Here is a 12,684-nt window from a genome sequence, read left to right on the forward strand (position 1 = left end):
AAAACGTACGTGTCAAACGCTGAAAGGGTATAGCCTTTGCTAGTTTACAAGCAACGCACAGCTGAGTAAACTTTCAAAGAAACATTCATCAATTCAGACAGTTCATCGTTTTAATTTTACAATCCAAAGAAAATTACACGAAAACTCGCGACATAATAGAAAAAGAGGTATCCATTGAAGTAAAAAAAAAAAAGAAAAAAGACTTGAATGCATTGATACACTATGATATGGGTCATTCTCAGAAATGGTGGTCCAGTGAGAGTGAGTAGGGGTGACACATTTGAAATCATGAAAAAGTAAATTAAAATTATTTCTACCACGACTTTTTTCATCTGAATCTTTTCCTGAGACATTAAAGCATTGTTGTATGTCAATAAAAATGGTTTCTATACGTTGGTGTTGTTTTTGTGTGCTTTTCAATTGCGAAGTTCGGCCGTTTCCGGATCGCCGAAGCGTTACACGACTTTCGTGATCAACAATATGTTCAGTCTCATGGCTAAATGCAAACATGCAAACACCAACAAATTACTGCAATCGACAGTCAGGAGTTCAGTCTTGGACGTAGCAACACATCTTTGCAAAAACTCATTCTGAATGTCGTAATGCATCGTATCCAAACTCGACGCGCGAACATCGGACAGCAATGTGCTCCATGACTTTGCCACATCACGGCTATTTTTAGCTCTTTGGCGCACAGGAAGTTCGAACAAGAAAATAGTCCTTTGAATCACAGCCAAATATTCACAGAAAACACCAGAATCATATCATTTGCTGAAACTCATGGCGTCGTTTCCCGACCTACGTTACGACTGAAGATAGTTTTTACTTAATTGTCGAGCCTGCAAAGCTTTGTCACAAACTTACACACCGCGGATGGCGACAACGTAGTGTCGGAAGGATATCGAGTGCAAACAGTCTCTCAAAGCGCGAAGTTTAGCGGAACAAAGCAGCCAAGAAGTTTTCGTATCCTCTGATTGTCGATGTTCGACATTCATCAAGTACTTAAAATGGGTAATCTGAACGCAACAGGAACTTTCAACAAATACAGCAAACTCTGACGTATTGTGTTTTGTGTAGTTATTTTGGGTCAGACGGGTTTTGCCGGCAGGAAAGGCCAAACAGTGCAGATTCATGTCTGTCGCACAGGAACCGAAAGTGGTTCAAGCATTTCGTTTCTGTGTTGCGACATTCACCTTAGTCAGTTCCAAATGTCATTTTTTTACCAATATTAGTTGAAGTCCTTACCTTTCATAACTAGAATGTGTTGGGTAGAACACAAAAATACTGCAGAACTGATAAAAAATGCACAAAGGATTGAAGGCTTAGGTGGTTTAAAGTTGGAATTTGGTTTCCATGTTACAACATTCATCACGTAAATACAACACTTTAAAACGTCTCTTATTCAGCAACCAATTACTCTTTTTGTCTAATTTTTGCATTATTATGTATAGCAAACAATAGACTTCATAGTAAAAACAATTATTTTGTATTTCTTGACACTTTATTTTTTACTTTGTATGTAACACTTTGGACCACCATTTCTGAGAATGACCATACATGTATTGTCACAACGTCAAAATGGGAAAGGTGATAACTACCAGACAGGCAATCATATGGGAAAAAAATGATATTTCATGGATACACCGATTGTCACTCATACCCTGTGAAAAATCTGGAAGGGGTATAAAAACCCTTTCCTTTTTTCCTGAAAGGGTATGAATACCCTTGACTTTTGGGGTTGTGTGGAACCCTGGTAGGTATCTTGGCATGGTGTGCAACTGCAAGACTGATCTATTCAATTGTACACCCTCAAAAGTCAAATATAAAGCCAAAATCAAATCACATTGATTTTGCACTTTGACGAAAGCCTCTGGACTTCATTCGTTATTGTTGCGAAGGATTAAACAACGGCAAATAATTCATCATCACTTTTCTCTTGTGCAGCATATGGAGAACATGAAAGAAGCCAACACTGCTATTGCCAACCTGAATGGCTACAACATCAAAGGACAGCGAATGAGGGTCGAGGTAAGGGGGTACTTTGTTTAACATCAGTTTAACTTTAAGCGCAGCCCCACGTTTTTTGCATTGTCTAGCAGTTTTTTTCTGTAAATACGTCATTAAGTAGGACTATGAGGACGATTCTTCATGACACCCTTCTTTAAGTTTAACTGAAAGGATTATTATCACGTTGATCGGCACTCGTTTTGGACTGATCGGTTGATTGTTTCTCTCTTTCCGTCGAATGATTTTTATGAAATGTTAGTTGGCCGGCAGGTGTTAAAGGCCTACTAAAGTGCAAAATTTTTATTCGCCGAAAACATGTGTAATAGCAATCTGGTAAATGTTCCGAAGACCATTTTGTAAAATTTTGCGTGGCTGATTTTTTATTGAATAAAAACCGATTCCGCGCACCTGTCTATTCTGCGAGAGACACCCCCGGTGCCAGTGACGTCATGAGTGTAACACGGCCTTCAAGAGCAACATGGCCGACGGTGTTAGTAGCGCTGCCACTGCGAGTACGTATGTTCGAAAAGAGATTCCATCTTCGAAGCGGAGAAGATATGGCTTCGCCTGTGCTGTCGCTGAGTGCAGCAACAATCATGGTAAGGGTCATACCATGCACAGGCTAGGTTTCCTGATGATGCCGACACTCAGAGGCAGTGGGTCAAGTTTGTGCAAACTTGCAGAGCGGATTTTGGTCCGAAGTTTGGGACACCAAATCAAAATTCGAGAATATGCAGTTTGCATTTTAACTCTGACTGCGAGGGTGATGATAATGATGATTAAAATTATGATAATGATGATTATGATAATGATGATGATCGAATGAATGGAGCAAAAGAGAGCGATAACTAGAAACATGAACATCAGCATATACAACAACAACAACAACAACAACAACAACAGTCTGCGTGTGAGTGTGTGTGAGTGTTTGTTTGTACGTGAGTGTTTGTGTGTGTGTGTGTGTGCCTGGTGTGTGTGTGTGTGCGTGTGTGTGTGCCCGGTGTGTCAGTGTGTGTGTGCCCGGTGTGTCACTGTGTGTCAGTGTGTGTGTGTGTGTGTGTGTGTGTGCCCAGTGTGTGTGTGTGTGCACGGTGAGTCAGTGTGTGTGTGTTTGTGTTACTGTTTGTGTGTGCGTCTGTGTTTGAGGTTTGAGTGAGTCAGTGTTTGTGTCTGTCAGCTGTGTGTGTGTGAGTTTGTGTCAGTGTACGCGCGCACGTTCGCACTCGTGCGTGTATGTGTCAATATTCGCAAATAGTACACACACACACACACACACACACACACACACACACACACACACACACATTTTCGTATCGACGTATTTGAGAGAATATTTCTCAGTGAGAATGAATGACTAAATGATCTAAGGGACCAGAACATCAAAATCGCCAATAATGGAGTTACGCAGTAATTCCACGACGACATCATGCATGCAGTATTTGGGCCAGTAGGGTTCCGGTCAATAGAGTTTCGAACGTGTTGGAACCTCGATCTCTTCTAGTAAAGCCTCGTGCAATCTATTACGTCAAAGCAAAGAAACGTCACTCTGAAAGTGTGGCGTGACGTGTTAGTTCTAAAGATTTATCGAGGGTAATTAGCCAGCGCAATTTTTGTTTCTATAATGACGTTTGTCTCGGTGACTTTGGCATCATAAAGCAGTGGAAAAACAGGTCCCTGCCAGACTTGCTTGACATGACCTCATTTACATGATATACACACGTGTGATTTTAACTATTATTATCTCACGGGTGTCTCTCTGACGTATGTAGGATAAATACTAGATCTATACGAATATTGCATGAACATACCGGGCACACACACCACACACACACACCACGGCAGGCACACACACACACACACACACACACACACACACACCGGGCACACACACACACACACACACACACACACACACACACACACACACACAAACACTCACGTATACACTAACAAACACACACACTCACACGCAGACTGTTGTTGTTGTTGTTGTTGTTGTTGTTGTTGTTGTTGTTGTACATGCTGATGTTCATTTTTCTAGTTATCGCTCTCTTTTGCTCCATTCATTCGAGTATCCCCATCATCACCATCACTGATTATCATCATCATCATCATCATCATCATTATCATAATTTTCATCATCATTAGGCCAAAAAAATAATAGGTGTGGTTACGGTAACATAGCCCAAAAAAATAGGGTAGGAAGGTAGGCAATCACTTCTTTTTTTTTTAAACTTTTTTTTCTAATGTGTACAAATTAAACCTACTTGACAGGGAAATAAGTGTGCGACTCGGGCGTTTTCGCTTTCATTGCGTTTTCTGCACTCGTTTTCTTGTTTTTTTGTGTTTTTTTGACAAATGTAATAAAAAGTTATAGGGTCGGCCCCTAAAAATAGGGTAGGTCGGGTTACCGTAACCACACCTATTTTTTTTAAGGCCTTATCATCATATATATAAGAATATTAAACAACCGTACTTTAATTTATGGTCGTGCCTGCGGTTCTAAAAACAATGCGAACATGGTTGGACGCAGATATTCGATGCTTGCACTTTCGCTCGCTAGCTCTTAGAAAATGCATCATAACTTCCTTATGCTTTATTTCTGTGACTTAAAACTCGGTACAAAGTATGATAATATTGTGAAGATTCTAGATATATAAAAATATTACATGAACATTCTTTATTTTGAGGTTGAGCCTGTGTTCTTAGATCAATGCGAACATGGTCGGACGCTGAACCACGATGCTTTCACTTTCGCTCGATAGATCGTCGCAAAATACATCATAACTCCCTTATTTTTTTATTTCTGTGACTTAAAACTTGGTATAAAGTCAGATAATGTTGTGAAGATACTATATATATAAAAAAAATAGTACATGTCCATGCTTTAGTTTGGTAGCGCAAGGTAGTGCAAGGCCGCGTGCGGTCGCGTAGTAGTCAGACCGACCTCTTATGCTGGTCTTTCCGGTCTTTCGTCTTCATCACTCGAACCTTGCGGTTCGAACTGGTATGGCTCTATGCCTATCGCTCCAGAATACGGTAGTTCCGATGTTTCCAACTCCGATTCAAAGTCACTGCTTTCGCACGAAAGCTGCAATTCAGACTCATCCGCGTTCGACATCATGGTAGCCATAAACCACTCATGACGTCACTGGCAGGGGAGAGAAGCAGTAGCAAAAATTTGTCTATTGCTTCCCTTCTCGCTGATTACAGGTGAGATTGAGCACTTTCTCAGGCCGACTACGGGTGATCGGAGCGGAAGAAATTGTTTTGTTTAATATATTTGGTATCCTGATATGCAGCTCTTTCCATATAAGCAATAAAAATGTTGCACTTTAGTAGGCCTTTAAATAGATTTACAAGGTTTATTTTTCATTCTCTGTCCGTTGGGTGCTTTTTATAGGAAATGTTCGTGTGTAATATTTGCCGAAGTGGTATTTCGGATGGGGACAAGCATCTTGCTGGTCAAATGTAACGTTTTTTATTTCCAAATGCGATACTTAAAAATGTTCAGGTAGCATACGCAATTCATGTTTCTATTTTCACACCGGAAACCGTCGGGCTATCTTTTTCACATTAAGTCCAGTAATGTAGTGATATAAAACCGATAACCGGAGAAGTTTGAGATGTACGTTATATTTTTCCTTGGACTTTAAAAACTATTGTTACTTGGTGTAAGAGCAGATCAATCTGTGTTGTACTAGCGATGGATGTTTGCGTTGTGTTTGCCGTATTAATGCGTGTTTTTCTCTCATGTAGTTGTGTGAGTTACAGGTCTGTTACAAGCACAAGTTAAAAAGCGAAATCAACATCTTTCCGAACATGGAGAGGGCTCAGACCACAACAATAACATCTTTGGTTACTGTTAGTGTCATAAAAAATAATCCTTGTGCGTGGAGATGAAGTCCTACATTTTTGTCACAAATAATTTTCAATCAACAGACGGGCGCAGTGGCGTGGTGGTAAGACGTCGGCCTCCTAATCGGGAGGTCGTGAGTTCGAATCCCGGTCGCTGCCGCCTGGTGGGTTAAGAGTGGAGATTTTTCCGATCTCCCAGGTCAACTTATGTACAGACCTGCTAGTGTCTTAACCCCCTTCGTGTGTACACGCAAGCACAAGACCAAGTGCGCACGGAAAAGATCCTGTAATCCATGTCAGAGTTCGGTGGGTTATAGAAACACGAAAATACCCAGCATGCCTCCCCCGAAATCGGCGTATGGCTGCCTGAATGGCGGGGTAAAAAACGGTCATACACGTAAAAATCCACTCGTGCTGAAAACATGAGTGAACGTGGGAGTCTAAGCCCATGAACGAAGAAGAAGAAGATTTTCAATCAAAAACAGATCTCTGTTTTTCAGTTAGTTTTTTTGCTGAGCAATATCTGGATAAGGCATGCACTTTGTCAATGTCATTGCAGTCAGAATTGTCTTTGAAAAAGACTTGAAGTTTTCTCGTATTGTTTTAACAATGTTTAGGGATTGGAGACATGTATGATTGTTTTATTACCACGCTCATGAAATGCATTAGTTTAGTTTACAAACTTATCCGTTCCTTTTTTGTTTCAAGCGCTTTCTGAAGACCAGTTACCATTTGCCAACCACTTGTAGGTGTGCTCTTGCTAGAGATTTTGTGCCGCAAAATTTGATTTTGATTCATCAGCTCGATTTGTGTCCAATCTGCTAAGTTTCTTCGGCTGTATATTTTTGCACATGGGAAAAGGGGGGGGGGGGTAAATCTTATTATGTTTTGGTTCCGAGAGCGCAACATGAAATCTGAGAAGAAAGTTTGGGAACTGCGTAGAGAAAACATTCCTTTGGTAGTTTTAACAGTGGTTGGCAAAGTCTGCCTTTGGTGTGGACGTTCCAGTGGCGAGTAGCGAAGACGAGGTAAATTGCACTCCGTCGTGTGCTTTTGCCGTTCAGCTTGCGTTACCCAGCTCGTGGCCGTTCCTGACCTTGACTTCAATAATGCTGTATCCCTCCTCGTCCTGTTGCAGCTTTCGACCGGCAAAGAGGGAAATCCGAAGGGAGACCGCAGAGGGTAATTTTCACATTGGCCATTCCGTAACCTAACCTCATAGTGTAAACCCATATTTTGTGCCTGTAGCTGAACCCGCACACATTTTTACAGAGAGTAAGGTATAAACCAGATTGTCAACAAAATGCGAACATTTCCTGGGCAAAATCTGTACGCAGTTGTTGATTTATTGTTGATAGTGTCCGAATTCCTATTTTATCTCATGGAAGTTATTGTAAGCGTCCTTATTTAAGTCGAAGTTTGACTCTTTGCCTCAAAGGGAACTAGGCTAGAAAATTATGCAGTCTTCGAGATTTTTAGAGGTTTTTAGAACAAATCCTCAGATTAAACAATGTTTTGAGTGAAACTCTGTTCCTCTGCAAGGTTACAGCCAGAAAAGGTAAGTGCTATTTTGTAGGTTAGAATTAAAGTTTATTTTTGCAGTCAAGTTAATGTTGTTTTAGATAGTTGATAACGTTTGATCTTGGGGAGGAAAGATCCATTTTGTCTTTATGAAGAAAAAAAAGAACTGTTCTTCTTGTGCAAGTGATCATGGTTACCGTTACACTCACAGATCTGTTCAGGCTTTTACATGGGATAAGAGCATCGTTCAAATAAAACACATGCTAAAAATCAACAGTTTGGCTGCTTACTGTGCAGAGTTGAATTTTTGTGGGAATGAAGATCAGAGTGAAACCCATGTAACTGCTGATTTAATAGTAATAATACAGCAAAACATTTCCACTTAGCAAAGAACGCAGCCAGGCTATTGATTTTTGTATTTAACTCTAAGACTAAGAGATAGGATGCTGCTCTTCCATGTAAAAGCCTGGACAGATCTGTGGCAGTGAACATTATCATGTACGACTAACGAATGAAGAGCTGTATCTTTGATATGTGTAATTCTTTGATATTCCATACATTTCCTCTGGTCATTTAATCGCTTGCTGAACAGAGGTTTGTAGAAAATTCAAGTACTTCAAGTAGTTTTGTCAGGGTATTGGATTTTGGGCGGCTCTCTAATCTTCACTGTACAATTTCCAGACCACCAGAACGAGGAGGCTTTCGATCGAGACCTTACCCCCCTGGTCCCCCACGTAGCCGCGGAGGAATGCCCCCAATGCTGGACTACGACCGATTCGACCCATACTACCCCTACCCTGAGAGGGACCCCTTCTACCGCCTGCCACCAGTTGACCGCTACCTTCCATCTCGTCTTCCACCCCCGGGAGATCGCTACGCACCTTTGCCGCGAGAACGCCTGATGCCAGAGGAGAGGGGTCTGTACCCTCCCCCTCCCGATCCTCGTGGTCGCTTGATGGCCAGGGATCGCCTGCCGCCCTACCCGGAGGAACGTGCAGCTTACGGCCGCCGGAGAGAGCCCCCATGGCGGATGACCCCTACTACAGGGAGAGGTCTCCCCTTCAGGCCAGGCCACCGCCCGAGTACTATGACAGGTAGGCATTGAGTTTGTGTTTCACAGGATTTCTCCCCTGTCAGGTGCACTATGTATGGATTTTTGATTTTGCTCATGCAGTGTGGTGCTGATTTGGATCATGCTCCATGATATCTGCCAACAAATGGTAATGAAAACGCTCTAAAGCAATGTTAGTATTCTTGGTCAATGGTGGGGCTTAGGTCTGCAGCTCACAGATTGATATGATACAAAAGCCTGCATGGTCTCAGGCTATTTTTGTTTGTTTGTCAATGAGATGTGATTATTTTGCTTAAAGGCACAGTAAGCCTCCCGTAAACCATCACAGATACGGCCAGGCTTACACACAGTACAAACACCCTTTCATTTAAACACTCACCGATTGAGAACATCCTAGGTGCCCTCCGTAAAGAGCGATCAATTTTCAAAGAATTTATTTTTGCGTGGTTTATCTTACCCCTGAGCCATCGTGAACCTGTGTGATCCAGTTTCCCTTTTTCACAATGTAGTCGTCAGTTAGTCATTTGAATGCGACTCGATGTCAGCTTATCTACAATAGCACGTTTTTATGCACGAAACAAACGGCTGTGGTTCACAAGAACTCTAGCGATGGCTTTTGACTGTTGAGAGGAACGGCGATATGCATGAACCGTCGTATGCTACGACCCTTGCGTGACCCTGCTTCCGGGCTTTTCTTTTTTCAAACTTGCACAACTTCGAATTGTACTGATCTTGTCTTGATGAAAAAAGAATTCTTTTATGATTAAAGAATGTTTGTGTAACAAGCTGTCAATTTATTATTTAGATTTTAAAGGTCTAGCGCAAAAACGCACCATGGTCCAAAAACATTCTGATAATCATCGATCCACGGCTATCGCCAGTTTACATCGATAGAATGAGACCCGAAGGGAAGTAACCCATTTTTGACCTGAGTTCAGGATGGGTCCAAAAAGTGTTCGAGACAATCTGCAAAATTAATTCTTTAAAAATTGCTCGCTCTTTACGCAGGGCACCTAGGATGTTCCCGTTTGGTGAGCGTTCAAATGAAAGGGTGTTTGTACTGTGTGTAAAAGCCTGACAGTATCTGTGATGGTTTACGGGAGGCTTACTGTCCGGGCGTGATTTCCGGTATTGAATATTCATAACAGCCGTCCAGCACCAAAACGAGGCTCCATTGTTGTAGAGGAGCAAGTCCACGAAAATAATTTTTTTGAAAATTTCTCACGCTCGACAGAAAGCAGCCAGGATGTTCCCGTTCGGTGAGCCTTCAAATGGAAGTATGCTTGTACTGTATGTAGACGCTTAGGGAGCTCTGTGATGGTTTACGGGAGGCTTACTGTGCTTTTAAGAATATATGGGGGTGGGTGGTGGTCTTTGCTGTCCTTGGTGGGTTTTTTCTGATGCCTATACTTTGTTGTGCAGGAAGCCTCCTCTGATGAGAAATCCCCAGGCTGCTGAAGCCCCAGCCTCTCGTCTCAACACCACCGCATACCCGTCAGCCAATGGCTACGACTACTACCGTCGACCGGCTGCCGCAGAACGCTCCGACTACGGTGCTGCTGGGGCTGGCCAGGACTACTATGGTGCTCCAAGCAGAGGGGGAATAGGAGGTGGAGGGGGATGGGTGGTGGAGGTATGGGTGGTGGAGGTGGCTACGGCATGCAGCAACACCAACAGCAGAACAAAGGCTATGACAGCCAGTCGGCGCTTCAGACACAGCCCATCTTCTTCTGAAAGACTTGACTTTTTAACTGTTCTTGGCCGAAAGCACTTTCCCATGTCAACAGTGCAGATGAGTTTCTAGTAAACCCTCCCCCCTGCACAGTTGTTGTGAAAACAAATTTGGGAGGTTATCTTGAACTGGTCGACCTGTATGGTCTTCCCTGTTCTTGAGACCAGAAGTGTGGTGAGAGAGTGTAGCCCGCTCTCTGAGCGAACATACTTCTGTCATTGTTGTGTTACAGCTGTTGTGGTTGAGTGCGGTGTGTTTGTCGCATTCGATGTCAGTAGTTACGTGTTGTCTGTTAAATGATAATTTTTGTGGGGCGTTTTTATCAAAAAGCCAAAATGTGACAGAAGTGCCGTGTGGCGCATAGCGAATGAAATGACAAATTTATTTGACCAGTGCAGCACGTAGGAAGGATTTTGGAACTGGAGTTGTAAGAAAGACATTCTTTTTTAACATAGCTTTAACTCATCATCCAGCACTGATCACAGTATACTTTTAAAGTTTTATTTGTTTTTTTTCCTGTAAATGTATGCTTGACAGGTCAGGATATCTGGGGCAGCTAGTGCTGAGGAGGGAACAGCAAGGTTTGTTCTCTCTCAGCATCGTGAGGTCATTCACCAATATCAATTTTGTCATAATGTGGTGGAAAAAAAATACTCAGTTTTCCTCTCCCATGCTGGGTCATTTTCTGTTCAATATTGGAAAATAACAGCATTATATGACATGGTTTTACAGGCTTATTCTGATACCTGTGTGTGTATGTTTTCTTAATTTAGAAATTTTTACGAATGAGATTTTCTGGTTCAATCAAATACAAGTTTTGGGTAAACTGACAGATAGGTCACCGAGATGAAGATAAAGATGTCGCCTCTCATGTGCTGGTCACAGTTCGTTATTCAAGAGGCTAATTGTAGCTGTTGGGGTCCTTGTCTGCGGATCATGATCATCACTTCGCTCTTTTATGTTTGACGGGTTTTTACGTTTACCTTTTTCCACTTGTTGAACAGCAAACTCTTCGTGTTGGAAATCATGTTTGATTTATTTTGTTACTTGTAGAAGAATACTTAAATAGCAATAGTTTGGGAAAGTGCTAGATTTTTATCATTTTAAAGTTAAGTCTTGTTTGGTACTTAGTTTGATCTGAAGTCAGGTCTTCGGCAAACAAATCATCCTTGCTTTGTACAGTTTTTACTCATTATCATTGTTCACTGTTGTTTCATTCAGACTGCCACTAGTTGTCAACTAAAATCATGTCACTTTGCGAAATATCTTGTTGAACAAATAAAATATGTACGAACAGTTAACTGTTTACGTTATTTTTTGTGTGTGTTCTTTTCTTTCTTTATTGAGAATGGACGTTCTTGGTGTGAGACTGAGAGTAAGAGACCAGACAGTAGAAGTATGCTGCAGAACATTACTTAAGACACCAGGCAGTCACAGTGAACTGAACTGAATTTTCTACATTTATGTACTTTGAGTTTTTGAAATGTAACACATTCAGCGATCCTTGCCTTATATTTTAGGTGATGTTCTGCAGCATGCATTTTTTTGTACTGAAGGAGAGCTTGTGTGTGTGTTTAAATAAAAAGAAAACACACCAGTTACCAGGTTAGGTACGTTTATATATATATATAGAGAGAATACTTGGGGAAGGGCCCCTAATATGGACCACTTTTTGTTTATTGCTGATAACTAGCTTGTTTTCTTGCGAAGAAGTTTTATTTTGTGGTTGGTAGTCCTTCTCTCTTAGTTTAACCGTTAGGCCTAATTAGAGTGAAATAGCTTTGATATACATTCAGCAAAACTTAAATACAGAAAAAAATCACAAATGGTCCATATTAGGAGCCTTCACGAATCACTGTAAAAAGCCCCCTATACTTCAAAATAACATGATACAACTTAGTGTGCAAGTCAGACAAATTCAAATATGCTTTAGATTTAGCTGTTTCGGGTTGAGAGCATTATTTGAAGCACACCAGGAAACTGAAGAAGCTTATCAAAAACAGAGTGAAAATAAGTGAAATTATCAACTTCCACCAAAAAAAAGACTATTTGTTATATTTTTTTGAAATCTCGAGGGCTAGTTATAGGTTATTTTAAACAACCTTCGTAATGAATTAATCAAAATTGCCTTTAGCTTTTATTTTCTTCGATTTGTTGAAGGTGGTCCATATTAGGGGACTCGCACATACTTTGAGGTTTTGCTATTATTTTTTGTTTGCAGTGGAAACCCAGGGTTCACACTGCTAAAATGTAACAAATACGGTCTTAGCTGTCATGTATAGCCATTTTTGTGTGATAAAAGCTTTGGCTGTGGACAGAAACGAGTCCGTTTTAGGCGGCAAATCAGTTAGTGAACGCTGCCAAAAGTTTAAAAAAGCGAAAAAGCCTAACGGGTTTGAGGTTTGTGTTTCTGCAACTGTTTTGACATGTGCTACTTATCCAGAGAGGGGGAATAAAGCGAATGAAATTGTTTTGAGCGCTCTAGCGCCGTTAG

The 12,684-nt window shown here is 41.4% G+C and overlaps 1 protein-coding gene across 4 annotated transcripts in view; it reads left to right on the plus strand.

The window, feature by feature from the left end:
- LOC138951953 (RNA-binding protein lark-like) overlaps positions 1-11,491 on the plus strand; it is a 67,509-nt gene extending 56,018 nt beyond the window's left edge. For all 4 annotated transcript variants that reach the window (XM_070323518.1, XM_070323519.1, XM_070323521.1 and 1 more), the window contains 4 exons: positions 1,945-2,028; positions 7,004-7,047; positions 8,068-8,480; positions 9,881-11,491. In XM_070323518.1, coding sequence (XP_070179619.1) covers positions 1,945-2,028; positions 7,004-7,047; positions 8,068-8,480; positions 9,881-9,894 — 555 coding nt within the window. In that variant the 3' untranslated portion in view covers positions 9,895-11,491. The remainder of the gene's footprint in view (positions 1-1,944; positions 2,029-7,003; positions 7,048-8,067; positions 8,481-9,880) is intronic.
- The last annotated feature ends 1,193 nt before the right edge of the window (positions 11,492-12,684 follow it).

This window comes from Littorina saxatilis, linkage group LG17, assembly GCF_037325665.1.
Source record: "Littorina saxatilis isolate snail1 linkage group LG17, US_GU_Lsax_2.0, whole genome shotgun sequence".
Taxonomy (NCBI): Eukaryota; Metazoa; Mollusca; class Gastropoda; order Littorinimorpha; family Littorinidae; genus Littorina; species Littorina saxatilis.